The sequence below is a fragment of the Pleurodeles waltl genome, chromosome 8 (assembly GCF_031143425.1).
Source record: "Pleurodeles waltl isolate 20211129_DDA chromosome 8, aPleWal1.hap1.20221129, whole genome shotgun sequence".
Classification (NCBI taxonomy): Eukaryota; Metazoa; Chordata; class Amphibia; order Caudata; family Salamandridae; genus Pleurodeles; species Pleurodeles waltl.
Window position 1 is genome coordinate 1,325,009,330 of NC_090447.1, and position 26,619 is coordinate 1,325,035,948.

General features: G+C 43.5%; 1 protein-coding gene across 1 annotated transcript in view; it reads right to left on the reverse strand.

Moving 5' to 3' along the window:
• DDX10 (DEAD-box helicase 10) overlaps nt 1-26,619 on the reverse strand; it is a 794,248-nt gene that overhangs the window by 761,927 nt on the left and 5,702 nt on the right. The window contains exon 2 of the mRNA XM_069202312.1: nt 10,996-11,056. Coding sequence (XP_069058413.1) covers nt 10,996-11,056 — 61 coding nt within the window. The remainder of the gene's footprint in view (nt 1-10,995; nt 11,057-26,619) is intronic.

Genomic DNA, 26,619 nt, shown 5'->3' on the forward strand with positions numbered 1-26,619 from the left:
AATTAACTGATAAATATGCACTCATACTTTGACACCTATCATGTTTTAGCAAATTCAGCAGCCAAATCCTGCAAAACACTACACGCACAGGTAAAAATTATCAATTTACTACAAATATATTTTAGCATATGCCTGTATTTAAAGATATCTTAACCTGTTTTTTAACTCCCCATGCTTTCTAATTGCTCATATGTTGCCTTGGAATTCACAACAACCAGCATTGGAAAGTTACTCATTAGAAGCACAATTTTCAGTATTTTTCAGCTTTTAAAAATAAATATAGACAAGAACACGCATTGCTTTCCGTCTCTATTTATCTGTAAAAATCTGTACTAATGGATAAAACTGGGAGCCTTACATATAAGTCACCCTTAGGGTAGGTCCTTAACAGCCATAGGGTACCGTGCACTGTGTTTAAGATGTTGGACATGTACTTTTAAGTTTTACGTGTCCCTGGAAGTGAAAAACTTCTAAATTGTTTTTTCCCTACTGTGAGGCCTAGATCTCCCATAGGATAACATTGGGTTACCTTATTACACTTAAAAGGTGTTAACATTTCATTGGGAGCAGATAGAAATATCCTATTTGGGCTCAAATTAACTGTAATTTAAAACCCTCTTTAATGGTAAAGTCTGAATTTAGATTACAATATTGAAAATGCCACTTTTAGAAGGTTGGCACTTTCCTGCCCTAAACTTTCTGAGGTCTTCGAGGAGTTTCCAGCTGTCTGGGACTGTTAACTACTCCCCCATCATAGCATCTGGGTGTAGCTGGGAGAGGGCCATCCTGCCAGAATGAGAGAGATGGAGCTGTTCCCTGCCCACTTACATTTCAAAGAAGCTGCCTCAACACACTTGCATAGAACTTGACACCCCACCTTTGCCAACCTCAAACCGTTTGAAACCTGGGCAGGGGAAGAAAGGACATTTCCAGAACCATCTGTTTGGGGGATGAGGGGGCTCTGGAGATTTCTTCCCCTCAAAGCTGGCATCAGACCCACTCTTTAGTACACTCCTGCACCTATAGAAGACAACAGAAGTGCTGTCTTGTTCTTCAGAGGACTGTCAACCTGCCTGCGGTCTGCTTTGTTTTTCAACAGACTGCTGTGCTGCTTGAAGAAGAGAGGAGGACCTCCTTGAACCCAGGACTACCACAGTGACTCCAAGGGTCAGTTGGCTGGTCTCTTGTTCTGCGCTACAGGGACACAACAAGCTCCAGAGGCATCCCTGCAAATGCCCACTTGACCTGCAACAGGCCCTGCAACTTAATCTGCAACTGGTCTCTGCTGAAGTGAGTTCCTAATCCCTCGAGAGGTGCCTCCTCAGGCCCTGGGCCCTTGGCTGACATCAGTTAAGTTCCTCCCGTGAAATCCTGAAAATTCAAACTCTGCGTGCAGGACTTTGAGAAGGTAACATTTTTTGCTGGACTTACCTGGTCCCTGTATCCGAACCGCCCTCGATCGCTGTCAGTCTGAACTTATGTCTTTGTTCCAATTTAATGCAACCAGATCTCCAGTTAACACTTTCTGTTTCTTGGTGCTCGTTTAAATTATTAAATTCTACTCTAACTTTCTAAATAGGTCTCAAATTGTTATTGTGTTGTGTCTTCACTTAATTGCTCTTTGTGTGCTGCATACATACTTTACACATTGCCTTTAGGTTAAGCCTGACTGCTTATGTGACAAGTTATAGGGCAATTCAGTGATTTTTGTGGTTCACACTGACAAGGATTGTGGCTGTTGCTTGAGAAAGGGTTTCACACCTCTCAATCAAAAATTCAATTCCTCACACCTCCACACATTAAAAATAAAAAGCTAATGCTTGAAAACACATCAGCTCGCTTAAAAATAAATATACAGGAGAGGCAGAAAACAGCTGTAACTAGATCAGGAATGCTATATATTTACGCCCAACAACAGCTCAGACTATTCTACACTGGCATAACAGTTCTATTGCAAAACCTTTATGCTTAGGCGATCTTTCCTCATTCTTGGGCCAAGAGCGGGATAATTTTCTGTTTCTTCTAACTCCATTCTTTGCACAACCCCCACTGCACTTTACCTCCTGCTGTTATCCAAAAGCCTTTCAAATTAATATCAGGCCACTTCCTTCAATGACATCAAGGGTGGCTGTTTAATGCACCCAAGCTCATATGTTCAGTCTAACATGCACATTTGCTATTCCTCTCAATGTGTACCACATCTCCTTTTACATGCTCCATTGAGCTCACCTTGAACTGGATTCCGCCAACTTCTACGTCTTTCACCCCAGTTTCCTCCTTCTCTTTCTGTTTTCACACTGTGCTCTATGACAGAGGCATTTTTGTGCTTTAGAATGGAGACGCGATAAACTGTGCAGCAACTGCCCTTCTGTTCCCCACAGAAAATCATAGAGGAGAAAGTAAGAGAGACACAGGAATTTGGGAGGAGCAGACATGAAGACAGACTGCTAGAGAGGACATGCTAGAGCGCTATTATTCGACTGAAGGCTCTACAGCTTTTTGAGGAGTGCAAGGATAGTTACATCATTTGGCATAAAATGGTTAGGGAGATTTCTTGTAGCTCAGCCAATACCATAACTATGAGGCATATAGATATAATTATATATATATATATATAATTATATATATTATATCATATATATATATAAATAAATGTATAAAAACTTAGTAGCGGACACCACTAGGTAGTTATAGTTAGGTCCGCTTTTCCATAGGAAGAACATTTTTTGGTTTGCTAATAACTCTAGCTCCATTTGACAAATCTTCCAAAATTTTCAAAAACAAAAAATTATTCATCCACATCTTTCTGGACTTCCTGGGGGAGATCTGTCAAGCGGGGACCAAGAAATAAGGGGTGTCCTGAAATACAAAATCCTCATGCCTTTTTCACAGACTTCTTTAAAACGGGCTACAGCAAAAACGGAATTACACCAAATCTTAGCCAAAGCTAAATCTTGGTCCGCGGACTGGGCGTTTTGCAATTTAGTATAAATCCATTCAGTAGTTTGTGAGAAATTAAGGGTAAAAAAAACAATAGAGATCTGGACGTTTGGACCTGCAAGAGTCTTGAGAGAGTCTTGTGAGAGCGCCAATATAAAAATAGAGCGTTCTGATGGGCCCAGGGAGCTTTATTTCTGTTGGGCCATCTCGCTCCAGTGGGAATCAGACTCCCTCGCAAGCAACATGAGAAAAATGTTGCTGCCAGCCATTACAGGACTCTGGGGCTTAGTCCCCTGTCATGATGTTAGAAAATAATAAAGATATAAGGGGGGGGGGGGAAGGATACATTGACCCAGAGCACCCTGCCCCTCTTTTCCCGGGGGGGCAAAAGGAAAATAGGAGGAGTTACAAAATAAAAGTATGGCTGGGCCGCATTTAATTATTTTATGCTCCAAAGAGCCCACTCCGGTGCTGTTTATGAAAGGAAGGGGGCTGCATGGCCTCCCTACCCATGCCTTTAAAGGATCTGGGGAACCCACCCACAGGGCTGAAAACAGTTTGTGACACATGGCTCCCTCCCCGAGCCACATGAGGCCCGGGGCAATTTGAAAATGGGGAGGGGGCCACGTGCCCCCCCCCGCCCGAGCCTCAAAGGGCGCGAGGGAACCACCCCCTGGGGCACATTACTTGAAGGAAAGGGGTGGCCCCCTTCCTTAAGCCATTAATTGTCCTAGGAACCCCATGACCGGGTCCAGCTCATAAGCTATGTCCCCCCCCCCCCCCATGTCACAGTGCTTTCCCTGCCCACAGCAGTGAGCGCAAGGATTTCTGTGTTTGCTCTCCCTTGGGAAGAGTATTTTCAAACCTCCTGCCAAGCAGGAGCTAACACTAAGTCCGCTCCAAGATGGTGGATCAAAAATGCTCCTGCCTGCTGGGAGCGGACTTTGGATCAGTTTCCCTCCCCTCAGTGATGCGGGCGGGGAAACTAATCTAAATATTGCTCCCGCCCACAGGGAACAGAATTGGGAGCGGCTTCCTGCGGGCGATGCTGGTTCCCACTGGATGAGGGGAGCTGGATGGGGCTGCCTGGGCCTTATGGCTTTCCTCGTAGCACCCATCTTTAAAGATTAAGGGTCCTAGGGGATGGGGCCCCTGGGGCCGAAATAGGTCCAAGTAAGAGTGGATGCATGCCCCCCCCCCAATAAAAATAAAGCCAAGCCCCGGAGAATAGAGAGCAAAAAGCCAAAATTGTCCCGGGAGGGGGGTCCCATGCCCTCCTAAATTTTACACTGGGCCTTGGAGATGGGGTCCTGGGGCTGAAATCGACCTAGGAAGAAGGAGGGCAAAGTGCCTCCCTAATAATGACTCCAGGCCCTGGGGTCTCCAGGCAGAAATCGACCAGAGAAGGAGGCCTCATGCCCACTATTTCCTTAAAAATGTCACCAGGCCCTGAGAGATGGGTTCCCTGGGGCTGGAATTGGCTGGGGAGGAGGGGTGCATGTCCACCTCCCTCTTAATAATGACAATGGTCCCTGGGGGATGAGATCACCGAGGTAGAGAGCCGCATGCTTCCTTCCCCTAAAATTGCCGGCAGACTCTAGGGGCTGGGGTCCCGGAGGCCAAAATCGGCACAGGGAGGGAGGGGCTTCATACCCCACTCCCTAAAAATGACACAGGCCCTAGGCGATGTGATCCACAGGCCAAAATCGGCCTGGAGAGGGGGCCATGAGCGTTCCCTCCCCATTATTTAATTAAGTGGCCCCAGAGGCTGGGACCCGCAAGGCCCATAAAGGTTCAGGAAGGGGGGACGAGCGGCTTTTTTTCCCCTTAAAATAATACCCTGACCTGTGGGATGGTGTACTCAGGGCCTAACAAGGCTCAGGTGGTTTGCACCCTCCTCTTTAATTAAAAAACAAACTGCCCTGGTGGATGGGGTCCCCAGGATCAGGCCCCATGGCCAACCACTTCCCTCGGCGATGAGCAACGTAGGACTGGCTGTGTGGAGGAAGGGTTGGCTGGAGGGCCTTCTGCAGTGCGCAGCGTGGGGTTAGCTGTATATAAGGGGGTTGACTGCAGGGTCTTTGGCATTTGACATTTAAAAAAAACAAAGGTTAAAGTAACATTATAGTTAGGCGTGATAAAAAGATCGGTTTTCATTTAAAAAAAAAAAAAAAACTTCAGAAATTCTCTGAAAAAACGGTTAAAGTTACATTACAGTTAGGTAAATTTGTCAATAATAACATTAAGGTTTTGAACAAAAAAAAAAAAACACGGAAATCCATCCATTATAGATAGCAGCACTAACTATGACTTGCACCCCCCACCACACACTGCTTATGACCCCACATACATCATTCATGACATGTTATATGACATAATTTATGACATCAATCATACCATCTCAAATGACATAATTGATAACATCACTGATGGCATCATCCAATGAATGCGCTAGTTTGCTTTATAGTTTACATAGTGGCAATTAAGTACCATATTACTTGTCTACGTAATTCTGCATAACATGGGTTCTGCTAATGGGTTTAAGTGTTTAGAAAACATGTGTTCATAGGTGTGCAAAGGTATTAACCATGTTATAAATCTTAGTATTCAAGAATAACACAGTGTGCAGGTGACAGTTGATTTGTGTTCATTATGTTCCAAGTTATTTGGTTCTGCAGAAAACGTTTTCAACAGGGGTAAGATTCTACGCAGTAGATACTAACATTTGTATGCAGCCTTGCGTTATCAGACAGAATTGTGTCAGCATGACAATTTCTAGATAACATAGAAGACTGCGTGCATCAAGTACTAACCTATGTACATATACTTGTTTTGCTTGAGAAGATGGGCTATCTGCACAGTTCTCACCACAGTATGAAGGGTGCAGGTAGTATGTTTACCACATGCAGATCTTGGTTATTTTTAGCAAATGTTGTCTTTTTTGACAACTGGTGCAGAGTGTACACTGTTCTTAGAAGATACTTTTTAATACTCTGTGGTGGTGCAGTAATACACTTTTTTAAGTTAAAGACCATGAAAGTGATAGAAACAACAAAAACACATCATTACAGAGGTCATTATTACAACTCATGAAATTACAAGATAAATATTTGCACAGGAGAATAAAACAACTACAATATGGTAGTATGACCCTCTCCTGGTGTGCCCTGCTCCCAGCAGTACTGTCCTCTTCGCTCAATTACAATGCATTACATCCACGGTAATGAAAATTACATATATTCTGCCAGATTAGATCAAAGGGCAAGTGTTTCAGATAACATATTTACAGTAAGAGACAGACTGAGCACCTTCCTGAAATAATACACCCAGTACAAGCGATGAACTCCATGTTGACATTACAGTTGCAAGACCTTGTGACCATGGACGTGAAGCACGTAATAAAAAAATCAAAAGAATTAAGCGATATTAAAAAAAAGACAGTACAAGGCAAGCAAAAAGGGCAATAATCCAAACTGTAATCAAATCTTCCAGCACTGAGGAAGCCAGTTACAAATTAATTTGTTGCCCCAGGAGTCAAAAACAATCCATGCTACAGCGGGAGGCTAAAGCATTTACTTATCGCACCCACGGCAAGCAGAAATCTTATCAGACAAAGGACTGTTACCCGGCTCATATCCGAGCTACGAATTCAAAGTGCAGGGGAAAAATGCCAAAATCCCTGATTCCGGCAGTAGGGCTTCAACCATTTTGCTCTGGCAAGTGAATACAATGGGCAAATGAACAAAACATGTTCAATAGTCTCCACTCGATCAGAACAAAGGATATAATTTTTTTTTATGAGGGCAATCCCTGTTCCCTTTACGGGTCTAACTGTTCAGTGCCATAGTACTGACCATGAACTTAATTAAGGGTGTTTTAGCCCAGTGAGGAGCAGCCACATCAGGATCTACTTCAAACATCGGAGTGTTGTTTTTTTTTATTTTTATTTTTTAATCAGAAATCTGCCAGTGAGGCTATCGCTGTCAGCGTTCCTTGCATATTCAGCTTTTATGTACTTCCAGAATATTTTCTTCATCAAAACTGTTGATGATGAATTAATGGAAAAGGGATAAATGGAATAGTCCACATAACTTCCAAGCTCAAGGTACAGCGCCCTTTCTTTATGTGGAACAGGCAAGGGGTATTCAGGTTCCTACCTGACCAAATGAGTTCCTCGAGGTCTTGTTTGGAGGACTCCAATTCAGGGGTAGACCAAATTGCGACTCAATACACCAAGGGTCTCAAGACTGCCATGTCACCAATCCGTTTTAAAGCCAGGTCGAAGTAAACTGCGACAAGAAGGGTACACTGCGGTAGGCTCGGTAGCGATCTTATAAAGTAGTTTTGTCTAGCTATGAGAGAATGTAGTGAGGCCATGCCCCAAACCTGTGCCCAGTACACTGCAGCCGACGGGACAGCCGCCCTGTACACTTCTACAGCTGGAGAAACTGCCAACTCAAAGGTGGCCCTATGCATTTCTCCCATAGCAACTGATTTATGAAATTTTCTCAATATGTGTGGGCCATGACAGGGAGATACTCATTCTTATTCATAGATAATCAAAGTGATTAACTTCCTCTAGTACTGTGGCCCCAAGTGTGAAATTCTTACAAAATGATCTTTGTGGTCTTATTGTCATAAACATCATTTTCTGAACATTAATTTCTAAATCCCTTAGACTACAAAAATCATAGCATTTAATTAATAGATTTTCAATTCCATTGAGGGTCCTTGAGATGAGCAACAAATCATCAGCAAGCAGCAGCCCAGGGATGGAAACGCCACCAAGTTTAGTTGCATTGTGGATACAATCATTTAGGTGTTTATATGGATCATTTATATGCAAAGATAATAGCATAAGTGTGGGGACACATCCTTGCCAAACCCCAAAAGTAAGCTAATCCTCTATGTTAGAGCTCTATCCATACCCCACCAAACCTATGTGTAGTTATTCTCATGGTGCCTCATCATGATGCCTACCAAGGAGGAAGGGGCCCCCATAGATCTCAGAGAGTCCCAGAGACAAAAGCTATGGACCATATCAAAGGCAGTACTCAGGTTCATGAAGGCTATGTAAAGGTGGCCCACCACAACCTGAATGATATCACACAGCCTAGACTCTGAAGAACTTCTGCGGACATTCATGATGTCTTGCATTATAACTGACTTACATTTATAGCTGCCTCTCAGCCAATGCAAAACTTTGTAGTGTAGGGACCCCCTGCTCTCAAAACACTTGCTTTTCAGTTTAAGGACATTAATCAATTTGAAGTTGTGGTGACCCTCCATAGTTCGAACCTGTGCAAGACTACCTTTGTGGATAAAGCCTTGAGAAACCCCTGTCGGTAGACCACCCTGTGTCTCCCAAGAAAAGGGAGCCATGACATCCAAAGGCTTTGGTACTACATAGTGGGGGGGGGGGTGTCAGCAAATCTTGGGCTGCGGCTGTCGCTCGGCTAACGCCTATCCCTTTTCCCCACCCTGGTGCCTGATAAACTGGCAAAGTTGGACGTGACAAGCTGGCTGTGTCCCAAAGGCATCCAAAATATTCCCCGTCTACTCTGCTGTGCGCTTCCAGAGCTAGGTAGAGAGAGGGACAAAGATGAAGTAGAGCTACCTTTACTGCCATGTGACTCAGTAGCCTGTGTTATCAGTTGTGTGATAGCGTTCAGTTTGGATTCTAAAGATTCAACCACTCTTTTCAGGCCTGCCACTTCATTAAACAAAGCTAAAACAATTTTGTATAAATTAGTGGTTGCATTGTGGGATCGAATAGAACTACTAACCTCTCCCCCATGTGCAGACAATGATAGTTCCCCCCTCAACAATTTCAGCTAGGGGAGTGAACCTATTGGAGCAAATCACTTTGGGTTCAAGAGGGACAGGATGCTGCACCAAGTGATCGCTGGATGGTTCCCCATTAGTGTCTGCAGGTTGCAAATTCAACAAGCTTGCTCTTGCTTACCTGTGCCCTCTAAAACTTTGTCCCAAAAATGTCTGGTATTATAGTTTTTGTACTCTTCTCTGTACCCGAGCTCAGGAGAGGTGAAGAAGGGATCAGTATAGTCTTAACATTCTCAACCAGATCGCCTGTTTGCCTGAGAGTACACAGATCCCCTACTTTCCTAGCATACTGGTTAGGTTTATTAAGGGTTGAAGTAACATTGGCTGCTTTACGTTTAACCATGATAATCAAATTGGTTGAATACTGAAAATACAGTGCCAGTCCCACCAGTACCCAATAAGGTAAGCCACTACAGTCCCCTATTATCGCCCTCACACACGTCCTTAATGGGGAGAACAAACACAATACAGGAGATAAGCCTTAATTCAAGTCTCGTGGAAGGTCAAGAATGCACCTACATAAAATAGCGTGTGAAAAAAAACTAAACAGAAAAAAAGAAGACCATTAAAAAATAGGATCACAGAAGTGATATGGAATGCCTCAGTGATACAATTGTATCATGAGTCCATAAAACCCCTTAACAGCAAATGTCCCTACAATGGTCTGGTGCACAATCGCCTTCAAATAGTCCCCCAAAAGAACTGAATGCAAGGCCAGGAATCACCAATATGTTAACTTGGAAGGCAGCAAAACCCGTCTCATACACGTTGGCAAAAATACTAATCCACTGGCAGGTATCGAGCACAGATGCAACAGAAAAAAATATCATTACCTGAATGCAATCAAAGAATGTTAGTGAGTGGAGCCAGTCCAGCCTCTTCTGGGCTCTAACGGGCGCAGGGGGTCCCGCTCTATGCCCAGGTGCCTCCTGCAAACGGAGACCTCCGTGTGCTTAGGAGCACTCTGCCGCAGCCCCTCCTTCTGCTCCTCTCCTCTGGGGCAAGGAGACTCTGGGCAACAAAGTCCAACAAAGTGCAAGTGCAAGTAAGTACAATGGCCCGTGCGCGGGGACCTCTGCAGGCTTTTAAGTGCACCCCGCGGCCCCCTCCTTCTGCTTCTCTCCTTTGGGGAAAGAGGATTTTGGGCAAGGAAGTCCAGCAAAAGTGAAGGCAGGTACAGCGCCCCGCATGCGGGGATCTCCATGTGCTTATGAGTGCTCCCCCGTGGCCCCTCCTTTTGCTCCTCTCCTCAGGGGCAAATGATTCTGGATAACGAAGTCCAACAAAAGTGCAAGTGCTGGTAAGTACAGCATCTTGCATGAGGGGACCTCCAAGGGCTTATGACCATTGCCCCTCAGCCGCTCCTGCCCTTCGCCCCTGGGGCAAGGGGATTCAGGGAAACAAAGTCCAGCACAGGTACAGGCAAGTACAGAGTCCTTCAGGCAGGGAGGTGTGCGCGGCCAACCGGCTCCAAGCTAATGCCGAGGGGCAAGTGGGGGCAGTGGGAGGAGGATGCGCACACAACTACCTCAACAAGCTCTTTTTTACATAGCCCTTCCTCGCTTCTTCCCCAGGGAATTAAAGTGTGGGGCATTTCTCATGAAAGTTTCACTGTTTGCATACAGGGTGGTATAGAGTAAACTCTCTGCATAGAGAAACACTGTTTGCACTACCCAGTTCTCTACTAATAATAAACATGTCCCTAGGAGGGCATTTGTTTTGGAACCGACATTCAATGTTTTTAGGAATTTGGCTTTCTCTGAACAGTTGTATATAGACTGAACATTGTACTCAATTAGGGTTTCCGAAATATGTGTTTGATTGTTAATGTGAACTATGTGACTGTTCATGTGAACTATGCTAGCTGTAAACTGTATGCTACATGGTCAATGTTGCACATAATGCATGCTTTCTCAATCTAAGGGAGATAGTTGTAACTGTGACAGCAGTAACAATGGCTGATATTTTCCTGAGCTATTTTGTACTTACTGTCAGGCCTCTATTGCCATAGTCAATGTCATAAGCATTTCAAGCATCTATAAATGTTTTTACAATCACAGTTCTCAACCTCTAATCTGCTCTTTGTGTTAAGATGCTGCCATACATATTATAAAGTATACAAATCCTTATCATAATTGTCAGACATGACTACAACAAACCCTAGCTCACATTAGAACCTCAGCCAATCAACTGCATAAAGTTAACACTTACCTCTCAATGTTTTTCTTGACAACGGAAAATCAGAAAACTTGATTATAGTTTCAAGAGAGATCTGAAAAAAGAAAAACACTTACGTTAAAGAGGGCCAAGCTCACTCATGAGATCCAGGGTCCCTTCCTCCTGCAGCTTTTGTGCTTGCCTCTCCCTCTCCAGGATCAAGCTGCCTTCTCTCCCACTGGGTTTCCTGCTTTTCTCTTTTTGAAAGAGCACTCCTCCCCCTACCTGGCAGCACATACATCTCACAATTTCAGTATGGTTACAGGCACCGCATACCTCACTGTTAGTATATTTCCCACTGCAGTGCTTCTGGGCCTTTCATGCAGTGCTGGTTTTTTTTACCCTTTGTGTCCAAACTGTTTCTTCCTACATCTCTTTGAGCAGATTGGTAATGTCTATTAAGTATAGGATGGCCTTCAAGCCCTTCATGGCCCACAAAAGCATCTATTTCAATAGCTCAGAATTCTAGGTTCAATTGGCACAAACTAAGGGGCAGTATGTGCTCAGGACACTACTAAATATTTCAAGGCCCAAGACAATAACTAACTTGTATAGCTAGGATAGCTCCTATGGGGACCCTCATTAATAATTAAAGTGGTGAAATGTCCCGCCCATCCCCAGGAGCAGCTTTAAATGATATATTACATACTTGTATTGTGTTGTCAGTTCTATGGCTCACTTTAGAGTTCATTTGATTTCTTAATAAAAATAAACAAATTAAAATGAACAAAAGTTACACAACATTTAGCCAATATAGATTTTGTTAAGGCTACAAAACTGCTTTGATTCATTATTGAACTGTGGTTTACTATTGAAAGGCTTTATAAATATGTGTTACTAGGGAGCTGCAGGATCCTGTACGTGGCCAGGTAAATTCAGTGGTTATGCCTTTAATGAGAATCCCCATGAAGGAGAACAAAGTAACTTTAAAGTTTTCAGTGGCACAAGCAAAAGAGCGTAATCTTCTTCCTTTAGGACTTTGGGATGAGTCCTAATTGACAAAATGCATGAATTTGCTTAAATCCTTCCTTTTTAATATCTAACCTTGACCCTTTATTATTAAATTCTATATGAATTTTTTAAGAATTTGTTTTGTTAGGACATTTTCTTCCTGGCTTTTATTATATTTTTTAAATATCCGTATTCGTTTTTTTTAAACAACAAGATAATCAAACATCATATAGCATCCAAACCAGTGTTTCTAGAGGATACACATTACAAAGGAGCCAGCATGCAGCGTCCAACATATCAAAAGCAATGAAACATCAAAAGCTGGGAGAAAATTATCCCGCAACACCCCTCCCAACAATAACCACAACACAAAGTGCTCAGCAGCAAGGCAAGCGTGGCAACACAGTGTATTCAACTATAGGTGCCATTCTATATAGACACCCGGACACAGCATCCGCAACGACCAGACCCAAGGTACCAACCTCATCAGTCTCGGACCTCAAGTCATTGTAATGCAACCAGGGTACCCAGACTTTGCTGAATTTGCAGGGACACCCTCTACTTATATATGTGACTTGTTTAACCACCATTTGCACATCCATAAATGCCTTTCATTCACACAGAGTGGGGACCTCCTGTACACCCAGTATTTGGCCATAGCCCTCTTTGCCACAATCAAACCCAGATTAAAGAACAGGAGTTGGGCCCTCAGGACATCCATCTGTACCCCCAGAAGGACATAATTAGTATCAAGTGTGACAATGACCTCATGGAGTTTTTGTACAACCTCAATCAAATAAGTCTGGATGATGGGGTAGTTCCAAAGTGTATGTAAGAAGCTGCCTCTGACCACACACATCTCAAACAATTCAAGCAAGTCGACCTCCCCATCCTATGCAGCCTGGCTTGGTCATAATATACCTGTAGGAGGACCTTAAACTGGATTAGCCAGAGCCTTGACTTTATTGCAACTTCCCGAAGATGCATTAAGGCCGCCACCCAATAGGTATCATCAATCTCCCCAATATCAATCACTCATCTCCCTCTCAGTATGTCTAAGGTATCAGCAGTGTTATTATTGATAGTTTTATAAGTGTATGAGATGGCCTTGCTTCTCCTCTCTTCCATATGCAATCTTCCCTCGAATGGGATGTAGTCAGGTATGTCAACCGTGTCTAGCCCCTCAGCCAGCCAGGCATGGTGGAACTGTGCAAATTTCAGCTATTGAATTACAGGGAGTGCAGAATTATTAGGCAAATGAGTATTTTGACCACATCATCCTCTTTATGCATGTTGTCTTACTCCAAGCTGTATAGGCTCGAAAGCCTACTACCAATTAAGCATATTAGGTGATGTGCATCTCTGTAATGAGAAGGGGTGTGGTCTAATGACATCTACACCCTATATCAGGTGTGCATAATTATTAGGCAACTTCCTTTCCTTTGGCAAAATGGGTCAAAAGAAGGACTTGACAGGCTCAGAAAAGTCAAAAATAGTGAGATATCTTGCAGAGGGATGCAGCACTCTTAAAATTGCAAAGCTTCTGAAGCGTGATCATCGAACAATCAAGCGTTTCATTCAAAATAGTCAACAGGGTCGCAAGAAGCGTGTGGAAAAACCAAGGCGCAAAATAACTGCCCATGAACTGAGAAAAGTCAAGCGTGCAGCTGCCACGATGCCACTTGCCACCAGTTTGGCCATATTTCAGAGCTGCAACATCACTGGAGTGCCCAAAAGCACAAGGTGTGCAATACTCAGAGACATGGCCAAGGTAAGAAAGGCTGAAAGACGACCACCACTGAACAAGACACACAAGCTGAAACGTCAAGACTGGGCCAAGAAATATCTCAAGACTGATTTTTCTAAGGTTTTATGGACTGATGAAATGAGAGTGAGTCTTGATGGGCCAGATGGATGGGCCCGTGGCTGGATTGGTAAAGGGCAGAGAGCTCCAGTCCGACTCAGACGCCAGCAAGGTGGAGGTGGAGTACTGGTTTGGGCTGGTATCATCAAAGATGAGCTTGTGGGGCCTTTTCGGGTTGAGGATGGAGTCAAGCTCAACTCCCAGTCCTACTGCCAGTTCCTGGAAGACACCTTCTTCAAGCAGTGGTACAGGAAGAAGTCTGCATCCTTCAAGAAAAACATGATTTTCATGCAGGACAATGCTCCATCACACGCGTCCAAGTACTCCACAGCGTGGCTGGCAAGAAAGGGTATAAAAGAAGGAAATCTAATGACATGGCCTCCTTGTTCACCTGATCTGAACCCCATTGAGAACCTGTGGTCCATCATCAAATGTGAGATTTACAAGGAGGGAAAACAGTACACCTCTCTGAACAGTGTCTGGGAGGCTGTGGTTGCTGCTGCACGCAATGTTGATGGTGAACAGATCAAAACACTGACAGAATCCATGGATGGCAGGCTTTTGAGTGTCCTTGCAAAGAAAGGTGGCTATATTGGTCACTGATTTTTTTTTGTTTTGTTTTTGAATGTCAGAAATGTATATTTGTGAATGTTGAGATGTTATATTGGTTTCACTGGTAATAATAAATAATTGAAATGGGTATATATTTTTTTTTGTTGAGTTGCCTAATAATTATGCACAGTAATAGTCACCTGCACACACAGATATCCCCCTAACATAGCTAAAACTAAAAACAAACTAAAAACTACTTCCAAAAATATTCAGCTTTGATATTAATGAGTTTTTGGGGTTCATTGAGAACATGGTTGTTGTTCAATAATAAAATTAATCCTCAAAAATACAACTTGCCTAATAATTCTGCACTCCCTGTAGATGAAGGTGATATTCCTGCCTCAGCGAATAGCTTCCTGGTTTTTATTAAGATTCTACCTTCTCAGTAGCTGGCTTTCAGACCTTGTTGTGCAACTATGTAGCTTCACGAAGCCTTATATATGTTTATGAGAATAAATATAATATAACAAAACATAGCAATCCATTTTTCTACAGTAGCAGGCAGTCCATGACTTAAACAGAACCCCAAGATGCCAACTACAACTGGACAAAGTATTTCAAATTACTTATACAACGCATCTAATAGTCATGGGCAAACCTTGCAACATTGTACTCTGAAAGACAAATCCACTAGCTAGAATTGGGTCTACAGCACCAAGGAAATAAAAAATGTGTTAGTTTACACACTGAGCGATAAACCCCCTACAGCTAAAACTACAACACCAAAGAAACCTAGGATCAAAGAAACTAGATGAGCCTTTGTAGCTGCAAACAAATGTACTTCACTTGACAGACTCAAAACCTGATAAACACCTTGCAGAGTAGAACACTGTAGGGAGCTGGGTTCTGGTTGTAGTACCCCTCCACACTTTTTGCCTGGTTTTTAGATGCAACTTCAACAGAAGTGCACTGGGTTCCTGTTAACCAGGTCCACAGTGCTAGTGTTCCTTCCCTAAAACAAGACATCTGATCACTTGACCCCCAAATGACTAAGCCCTTCAGTCCCCAATAAGTACCTAGTAAATTATACCCCTGGTACCTATGCATGGGTACTGAAGAGGGCCCCTCAAAGCTGCAGCACAACTTGTGTCACTCTGAGGGACCCAGCACCTACCTTATGCAGACTGGCATTGCAGGCTGCGTGACAAGGTGCTCCCAAAATTGAAAACCCAACATGGCACACAGCCTGTGTGCCACGTCCCCTAACAATGCATGCAACATATGTACGTCACCACTCCAATAGGTCTTCCAGACCCTAAGGCAGGGTGCATTATATTGCATGTCTCTGTCGATTCTGAGACATAGTAAGTGCTCAGGGAAGCCATTTTAAAGGCATGTGCTGAGAACTGGTTCCCCAGCTAAATGATGGCTTTTCTGAATCCTGGGATGTTTGGTACCAAACATCTCAGAATAATGAACTCTCACCGACCCCAGCGATTGATTTATTAAAAAATGCACACAGAAGGCACCTTAGGGGCCCCCTGAAAACCTACCAACTACTAGTGTGTTGACTGACTGGCCCTGACCAGTTCAGCCACCACAGATGCGTTTCTGGCCCCCCAAGGTGAGAGCCAGCACACTGGAGGGCCTGAGACAAAAGCCTGCACTGGGCAGAGGCGTGACCTCCTCTCCCAGCAGGATTGACATTTCAGGGTCAGAAGCTTCAAAGGCCTTGCCACCTTTGTAATGCAACCCAGGTCTCTCTATATGGCAGAGATGACCTAACGCCCCTGTCCTGAACTCACTTTTGGCAGCAGCACAGGTGGGAAAATGTGTTAAATTAGGAGGAGTGCCTACTTCATGCCAGTCCCACCCGTAAGGTGGATGAGCTGAAGTGGACGCTACTTTTAAAATTCCTCCATCGTGTTTGGAAAAGAATTAGGCCACTAGGGTTATGCCCACTTCCCAGCGGAAATGGTCACAGAAAGGGTGTAGTCACCCTAAAGGTAGTCAGCCCATTGGTTACCGCCTGGCACTCTCTGTAACAGCCCTAAATTGAGTATGTAGGTGGCACCCCTAGACCCTAAGACTCAGATCCTGACTACCTACGAAGAAGCAGGACAAAAAAGAGTTGCCCCCGCAGAAGAAGTGGAAGAAGAAGCAGCTGACCCAGTGCCAACCCGTCCACCCTGACTGCTGACCTCAACAGACTCTGCACAAAAAGGGTCACCCTGCAGCTTCTAGAAACTCAGGAAGCGTGTCTGCCTCCTAAAAAGACTTAGACTCCAGTGAGCAGCAGACCTGCTCAGCAACAAAGTATCCAACAGGGACTCTTCAACCTAGAGATCCGACACCTGAAGTGACCTCTGCACCCAACACCCTCGACCCGGTGAGAAGCCCACCAACAGTGCCAGCAGGGCTCCCCAGCTGTCTGAGCCAAAGTCCAACCAAGTGTCACGTCTCCTGGACTCATCCAAGTCACCTGTGGCCCCTGAACACAGGCCCCCTCTTTCACAGCCTAGTGGTGCGAGGAAGCCAAACACCTAGAGCAACCACTGCACCGTTTGCTCCCGACACCAACTGCGGAGGGCCACCGGTGCCAATGACTTCCCCCGGCTCCTCTGAGATCGAGTCCACCTTAGTCAACCACCTGCTGGACTCCCCAACAACGCCTGTAGCCTCAACATGAAGGACCTCCCTGACCGCGAGTGCTCCCGGATGGTGAAACCCAACGCCAAAGGACACCCCTGCATCCATTGTCCCTGGGCCCTGGAGACAAGGACCAATGGTGCACCTGCCTTCCTGGACATCTCAAGTCTTCGACCTACCTGCTTCTTGCCTTCGACTGGCCCCATGGCCAGAGCCTGCAGCCTGTCTTCGCAAGGACCAAACTCCCATTAAAACCCGACCCCTTACTGCACCTCTGCACCCGGCCTCCTCAGTGCCACCCTTTGTGACCTGTTTGTGTGGTTCCAACCAGTGCCCAGTACTTACCTTACCCCTTTGAACTTGTCGTCCTAAGTCCTTGATAAGTGTGTATTTACTGTAACTTTGTTTTCCTCTATAGGTTAACACTGAGAATTCTAAACAATTACACTGTGTCGACTTTTGAAATTGTAAAGTATTTTTCCTGAAAACGTACTTACTTTAAAATGAAGTTCTTTGGTTCAAAGTTTATATAAAAGCAAATGTTATTGTATGTCTCATTTATTGTCTCTGTGAGTACAACAAATGCTTAGCACAACTCTCTGATAAGCCTAATTGCTTGCCCACACTACAACAAAATAGAGAATTAATCCTATCTACCTTTGCCTCTACAATAACAGTTGGGAATGCACTGGCAGTGTACTTCATTTTAGTGCACTATACAGAGAACCAGCTTCCTACAAACACAGAGCACATACAAACACTGCTGTATGCTCTATACTCACAGCATGTACTCTAGCACAGACACCACAAGCAAGAGTATAAAACAATTGTTAATTCCAACACACAAAACTGAATACACACGGACCACCTTATATCAGTAAACAGTCAAATGCTTCGCAACCAACCCCCATCATAGCTGCCCACAAATATGCACCTGCAGACAACAGGTTTTTTGACTTGGTTCACACTTTACAAATACCACATTCTTAAGTACTGAAATTAAAAATATAAAAAAGATTATCCAAACTTTAAAACAGAAGAAATGTGTATTCAGTTACACTTCATTTAACAAGACACAACTGGAACGCCCATTTATTTATTAATTTGTAAAGCACACACTACTTACAAAATTGTCTCTAGGCACCAAGAACAATTAAACAACAAATGATCTCATGAAAAGTAGAATCACAAAAGAAACCCCAAAAGCAGCAAGCTATGTGGAATCCAGAAGCTGTTTACTTTTCAACAAGAAAATTCTCAAGAGTGCTTTATGAAGACCAGCAGAGCATGCTTCCCCGAGGTCTGTGGGCAAAGAGTTCCAAGTCCTTTGGTCTATCATCACAGCAAATCTTTGGTCTTCCTTACATACGAGTTAAGTTCTAGGAACATGTAGGAGGTCAAGATTACTTGTTCAAGGAATGAGAGCAGGTTAACAACTCAATTTTGTCACAGGCTGTCCACCTGATGCACTCAAAAAACAAATCAACAACTTTACAGGTGATGCTTTTATGCACTAATAACCAGTGTGTTTAGTTTAACAATACTGATATATCATCAATTTCTTTATTTAAGGACCAGTCCCTCTCCTGTGTTTTGCAACTATTGCAGTCACATGTGTTGGTTCCTTGGAAGCCTACTCAATGTGGCATTACCACAGTCCCCTTTGGAATTAACAAACTTGTAATACTTTTGTGAAATTTCTTAGCAAAGTAGGGCATTGTCTATTTTAACAGTTAAACACTGAAAAATGCTGCGCAAACAACCAAGCATCCCTTATGAAAGGTACATTCCTTTCATTTTAGTTCTAGATGTTGGAAGCCAAATAATTTAGCAGGATGGGAAAAGTATATTTGTAGTCTGTAACTTTTCACTTGAACCCATAAGCAGCACCTGAGTTTTTAATCAATTAAGCCTGAGAAAAACTATTATTCTTCCAGGAGACCACTTCTTCAATCTTTTTTCTCAAGGCCAGAGAAGTCATCTTTCAGTCCCCTTATATATACACATACACAAGTGTCATCTGTGTATGATTGGCAATTCAGGCTTTTTATCCTGATTATGGGACACAGAAAGCATGATGTTCACTGTGATTCACAGGGACTAGGAGTAGTGACAAGGAAACACCTGCAGTACTCCACACTCAACCCTCTACTCAGTAGATATAAAAAAGGGCCACGCTTTCCATGTCTCAGAAAAATTAAAACCATCTCAAGGCCCCATCAAAAACTGTCTTCTATCCTAAAAAAAAAAAAAATCAAGAAGCAAATAATAGGCCACTGAGTAGAATACACCTGATAGATCAAGATTATTAGCAATTAAAAATGTCTGTCATCAGCAAGTGTAAGCAAGTCATAGCTATATGACACCAAAACAGTGCCCCACTGAGTTACAAGAAAACTGACGGATGGCTATCCAACTTCAGATGATGACCCAATAAAGCCTGCAAATTGAGATTATATGTTTCTCTATATGATTTTACAGATCCAGGCAAGTTCTGCAAAAGGACACAATTTGCAGGGTATTTGAAACTAATAAGAGCTTTTTTTTTTTTCAATCAAAAATGTTAGTTTTGATTATGTGAGAGAGGCATTCCTCTCTCCTGTATTAAGTGAATAATTTACCAATTTGGCTATACAAGGAGCAGTTGTTTTGCTAATGTTACTGGTTACAATACCAGGTAGCACATCAAATGAAAAACAGGCGCAAATGAAAACAGGCGCAACTGAAATAGAAGTAGTAGCTTCTTTCCTGGCTCCTTGAAGCAACTATCGTTGGGCATGCTCCCATGTTGTCATTATAATTTCTTTGACAGTTGTCAGGGCCTGTACAGCAGAGATTGGCTCCTATTTGTCCCATGAAAAAATTTATTAAACTGCTCTGCAGTTAGCAGGCAGAATTGGGATGCAGAAGTAAGCAATCTCATTTCACAAATGTCTAGATAACTTTGGTCAGTTATCTAGAGAGCTGTCAGTCCCCTTCAATTCCTGTTCTCAAACGTGTAATTTTCTCTTGGAAGGCATCTTTCTAACAGATTCGTGACTGTTTCTTAAGTTTGCTGTGCATGCTCAAAGGATTACTTTTTGGACTTTGGTCCCTGGTGTCTACAGTAGCACTCTGAATCAACAGACACGTTTGTGTGTCATATTTGAGCAAGGAAGTGAACCATAGAGGGATTATCATCTTGATCATTTTGATTCCTTAGTTATGCATCTGTCTGGTAGGAGTCTGAAGTTGAATACTTAAATTGTACCCCATAATATATCTATATATAATAATAATAATAACAAGCAATAAGCAGAAAACAGACTGCCCTCTGTGTGATAATGTCACTGGTGCTGACACTAATGTAACTGAAATACACAAAAATACCTTGGGAAATGTCTCAACAGGTGAGGAAAATCCCTGTAAAGGGACCAGCAACGGTCTGGATCACACAAAATAGGACAATCAAACCAGAAACCACGAGTACACTTCTGGTAGCACTATATACTGATAATATCTCTCAGAGCACCAACAGTGCACGCTCACAGCGGTTACTACAGTCTATAAAGGCAGACATGTTCTGTACATTACCACTGTGCACCGAATGCAGATATACCTTCCTTTCACAGCAGTCCAAACTCCCTGAACCAGCAGTGTTCATGCAGTCCTTCGTCAAGCATTGAATACTACAGAGTCCATAAATTGAACATGTGCAAATCCTTAATATCGCACAAATTATCAGAGTGCAAAGACACACACAAATCTTCACTTTCTAGCAGCCTGAATTCCCCGAGCTTGGCTAACGTACCAAAAGCAGTATCTTTAAAAAACATAAACAGTAGAAATGCAACAACAGAGAAGTAAGCTAGAACAGAATCGTATGAGCTGTAGAACTAGAAATGGTAGGTTCAAAGTAATACATGCGTATAAACAGGACATACTCCTAGGCTAATGCACAGGATACACACAAACAATAGTGACGTGTTTAAGGATTTAAGAGAAATATGTGCATATTTATACACTGCAACTATAATAGGTGGCATTTTGCTATTGCTACTTTTTCTGCGCAATGGCAGTCCCGTTACAACAAGGAGGACTGAAAGCGCTCCCACCAGCGCAGCTGTGTCATGAACGCATGATGCAGCACTTTGGAGCACCACTTCTGGAGCAATTGGAGTGCGACTGGTCTCTGTCATTCAGACCGGTTTTGCATTGAGTGCTGAAAACTGTTTCAGTGCCTCTGCTGCCCTTCTGAATGTGCACTGAAAGTTTGTCTTTCCACGCAGCACTTGCTTTCATTGGACGATGATCTGTTGATGTTCTCGCTGAGGGCTCATTTCTAGACATGCGCGTTGCGGGTGCGTTTGGTACGGGAAGCTGTTTATGAGTTGCCCTTTGCGGATCAAGCAGCCCTAAACTCACTGTTGGGCACACCACGGAATGCTGCTGCCTCGGCTGGAGCTCAGACTTTGGAACACAAATGCTCCTTGGTGATGAACTTCCTACTTTACCACCTGCTAAAGTGGAAGATTTCCTATCTTCACTCATCCCGGATTCAATTGGCGATTTTATCACTGAATCTGACTTTTGAAATTCAGCCTTTTAGACGCCACGATTCCAATTTTAAATTGTCCTTTTAATACATGCTCAAGTGTCTTTGACTTGTCGTTATGGACATTAAGGGCCTTATTACAACTTTGGAGGAGGTGTTAATAAGTCCCAAAAGTGACGGTAAAGTGACGGATATACCACCAGCCATATTACGAGTTTCATAGGATATAATGGACTCGTAATACGGCTGGTGGTATATCCGTCACTTTTGGGACGGATTAACACCTCCTCCAAAGTTGTAATAAGGCCCTAAGTCTTAGGATGAATTTTAGTAGCTTTTACATATATAATTGGGCTTTGAACCAGCAAGAGGATGGTGTTGTGTAGACATTTCTAGCTATAGTTTTATACACGTTATTTTAGCAACCTAGCCCTGCCACTGTACACTTTAATCTAGATATGTTTCATTTTAGCTTTGTTATATTATTTTAACATTAGCCACATTTGCGGTCTTGTTTTATTTTCTCTATCTAGCTGTTCTTCGCTTAGGTCAGCACTGCATTCTTAAACAAGACATTTCTTTCACTCTGTGCTTTCTCAAGGCTGCAGTAAGATAGGTTGACCGCAAATGTGGTATGCTTCGTCTCCAATGTTCACAAAAACATACACATTCTTACGTGGGGATCCTTTCTTGGAACATCAGATGTTTTATTATAAAAACACTACTTTGACCCATGTACGTTAGAGGGAGATTCCACCCAGATGACCACGACTGTATGCGGATTGCTTCGCTGCAGCTACTTATGTAGACTACAGGCCTCTTGCTCAGGTCTGAGGGATGATGTCTTCCCAGGGGAACCTGAAGGGCAGAATTAGATCTTAACATGCTGTGCTTTAACATAGCCTAGGTAAGAACTAGCCCTACAAATCTTAGTGACAACATGGTAGCGTTATTCTTGTGTTTTACTCTTCTTGTCACAATTTCAATCCTATTGTGCTTCATCGTCCTAGTTATTGCAATATATGCCTTATTATCTAAGATGCAGTTACTTCAATAAAATCTTATTGAACTATACTCTGCCTCTGATTGTCCTTGCATATGTGAAACTAAGGTAACTGAGAGAAACGGATGAGATCTGAGGGACCATGATTCCCCTGAGGAGTCATTTATGTCATGCACACGGTTGCCCTAATCATCCCTGCCCTTGGGTGGAGATGAGGCACTGCTAGCTGGCTGGAACAAAACCCGGATTAGGCTGAGAGATGTCACATGGTGTGGAATCAGACTCAGTCCCCCGCAGTACAGGTGATTCGGCCGCCTGAATCTAGTAGTCTCATTAGGATAATGAGAACCTATGTGACAGTGGTTCTGTGACAAGATCCAATAATTTTGGTGCTCTATAGGACAACAACTGCTTGCTCCAAGACCAAGACTATGCCCACTGCTGAAGGGGCAAAGTGTGATAGTTCAAAGTATTCCCCCAGAATCAGGAATAACATTGCCGTATCCATCGGGACCGCCACAGCATTGCTCCAATTTAGGAAAAGTGGAGGATTTACCTATTTAATGAACACGACATCAAAATGCTTTACCCTTTCCACAACCCAGCTCCCTTCCCTATTGCTTGTTGACTTTACGCAGCCTTTGACTATGTACAGCGCTCTGCTGCCTTATGGCTAGGTTTGCACTTTAGAAATACCATATACAAAAATAATAACTAAAGCGTAAAATAACTATATATTACTTAGCTGGGGTTAACGCTGGCAAAGAGAAGGACTGGCACAAACTAAAAACATCCTGCTGTTGAAAACCATTAACTGTTTATGGAAAAATGGGCCAGAGCCGAGTGTGGTGTCATAAAATGACAACAAGCCATACAGTGGAAGGGAGTATGCATTTCTGCATGGCAGTTGGTATTATTTAATATCCTAATTTGCCACTATTGATTAATGTTATGTGATTCATGCCGTGTCCACATTTAACCACAGTGGTAATGACATAAAATCAAATGTGACCACAACTATCAGACATTAATGGCAGACACAAGTCCACCTGTTACAAATGCTTAGGTAGCATTGGATTTAAACTGCTAAATTATCATAATTCTGAAGCTCACTATTCTAGAGAATGAATGTTTAATTTGCATTAGCTATATCTGAAACCCAATAAAATATAGAATATAAAATATACACATCAATGTAGCACTGAACATAAAGAGACTATATGATCTTTACATTTATGGTGCAGTGTGTGTTTATATTTGAATTGTGACTCCCCACTACACATGGAGTCTTTGGATTTAATTAAATGTTATGTTATTGGTATTTGTAGAGCGTATGTACATCAGTCGATTCCTTGGAGCTGGGATAATACAACCAATGCCCACTGCTCACAGAATCAGTCATAAGCTTGTTTGGAAAATCAGTTTTTTAGGTGTTGTCTGAATCTGGTATAACAGGAGGTCGACCTGATTTCCAATTGGAGGGAGATCCAAATACCAGGGGCAAGTACAGAGAAGCTAGAGCTGCCCAATCTTTTTCTCTTGAATGGGGGAGGGGGTAGGGGGGGGTTGAGAAGGTTCAGGTGAGCAGGTCTCAGGTTGTGAGAGGGAGTGTACTTTTAAATGCGAGCTGAGATGAAGCTGGGCTGCTGCCATACAAAGATTTTTAAATTATGCAGTCAGTCTTGAATACCGTTCGCTGTTTCACCCACAGCCAGTGTAATCGCCTTATCTGAAGGGATATGAGCAGCATCTAGGCTGGAAGTAGATGAGCCTAGCTGCTTAGTTCTGATCCCATTGTAATCTTCGATTGAGTCCTCCAGGTATACCCAGGTACAGAGCATTTGCATAGTTGATCCTCGCCATGACTAATGTGATGACAACCAGGATAAGATCTTAGAGAATAAGAAATTTGACAATCTTTCTGATATTGCAAAGCTGTATGGACGAGATCAGAGCCTCTACTAGAGGTTTCATAGACACGTTCTTGTCAATAAGGACTCAAAGGCTCTTGACTGAGCTTTTCAGTTCGGGTGTACGTGCCCTTGGTGGCAGGCCAAAATGTGGGGTTCCACAGGTCATACCTACTAGTGGTTATGACAATCTCAGTCTTATCAGAGTTCAATTTGAGTTGACTGCTATTTATCCAATCAAGAGTGAATAGCATTGTGTTTTGAAAAGTAGCTTTAGATTCAGGTGAATTATCAATATCAAAGCATAATTGCATATCGTCAGCTAACCTTCATCTTTTTCAAGGAGTACACAAGGGGGCATATATACAAATTGAATAGGTGGGGTGAAAGTGAGGACTCCTGAGGCACTCCGATATAAGCTGAAGTGAGCAGAAGGGGGCCAGACAAACTGAACTGACACGGTCCTTCAGGAAAAAGGTAACCCACTTGAGCGTCGTGACCCGGAGGCCAGTGGCTGTGACACAGTTGATAAGAAGTTTGTGGTTGACGCTGTTGAAGTCCACCAAGATATCTAAGAGCACCAGCATCTGAGTGCTACCCTTATCAGCCTCTTTCCGCATGTCATCTACAACTGAGAGGATGACCGCTCCAGTGGAATGGGCTGGCTGAAAGCCTGACTGATGGAGGTCGAGAAAGTGGAAGTCCTCTAAGAAGGAACATAAGCATCTAACAACACCTGCTTCCAGAACCTTTGCTAGGTATGGTACTAAGGACATGTGGTGATAGTTCTTCAGGACATGTGGGTCATCATCAGCTTTCTTTAATCGTGGGACTACTATTGCCTCCTTGAAGGAGCTAGGTATTGCACCTTGGCTCAGGGACTCATTGAGGGTAGCTAGAGTGAGTCAGAGAAGCAGGAGAAGACTTTTTTTAGGATCTTTAGAGGACATGTATCGTTGGGGAAGCCCTGTTTCACCTTTATCAGCAGGTCCGTTAGGCTTGCCTTGCCGATGGCGGGCAGCTCACACATAGTGAGTGGCTTCCTAGCACTGAGCGGAGTTGCAGCAGGAAAGAGGCATGACAGTAAACTGTCTTTGACAGCTTTGATCTTGTCAATAAAGAAGGAATTTAATGTATCACAAAAGGCCTAGGTGGACAGGATCGTTGTGGTCACTCTATCAGGGTTATATAATTCAGACACAATTCTGAAGATTTCCTTAGACTTGTTGGTCAAATTTATGATTTTATCTGAGTAGAAAGAAAAATTAAATGTGGTCTTTCTAAATGAAACCCACCTATTGCAGCAGTACTAGTTTTGGATGCAGCACTACTGCTACCCCTAATGCCACCCCCATAAAAACAGACATGGTGATCCTCTACAAACCAAATATGGGGAGTGAAGGAGTCACAATTAAAAGAGAAAGGGAGAATGTTTCACTAAACTCTAACTTGCTTTTGCACAACACACCCTATAACATATTCAATATTTATGCCCCCCACCACAGCCTCAGACTATTTTCTCCGACAACTTTTTTTTTTTTAGCAACCAACTGAAGGACTCTGAGGGTGATACAATAGTTGGGGTGACTTCAACTTCACCTGGGACCCAAGGCTGGAAAGCCGCAGAAGCTCAGATACAGGAATAAAGACCATGTCAGGGGCGTTAAAAGAAAAGGAATAGACTTAAGGCCCAATTACGAATCTGGCAGTCCTAGGACCACCAGACTCGCTGTCACAGTCTGACCGCTGTGGCAGTCCGACCACCACATCACAACCCTAGGGGTCGGACCACCTGGGGACCACCGTCTCGGCCACGATGTCTGATCCCAACGAGGTGACGGTAGTCTTAGTTGTAATCAGCCATGGTGTCGCTGACTTCAGCGACGCCCTGCTGATTACAACCTTGTTCTCCGCTAACCTTTTCATGTCAGTTCCACTGCCATAATAAGGCTGGTGAAAACAAGTGCAGGGGGCCATAGAGGGCCCCTGCACTGCCCATGCAGACCGTGCGCATTTCAAGGGTTCCGGTGCCCCAAGTGCAGCAGCATTGCTGCCGCACCTTTCCCGCTGGGCTGACCGGTGGAAACCAGCCCAATGGGAAAGTCGTAATGGGGCAGCAGGGAGGCTGCCAGCACCATGGCAACCTACCCGTCAA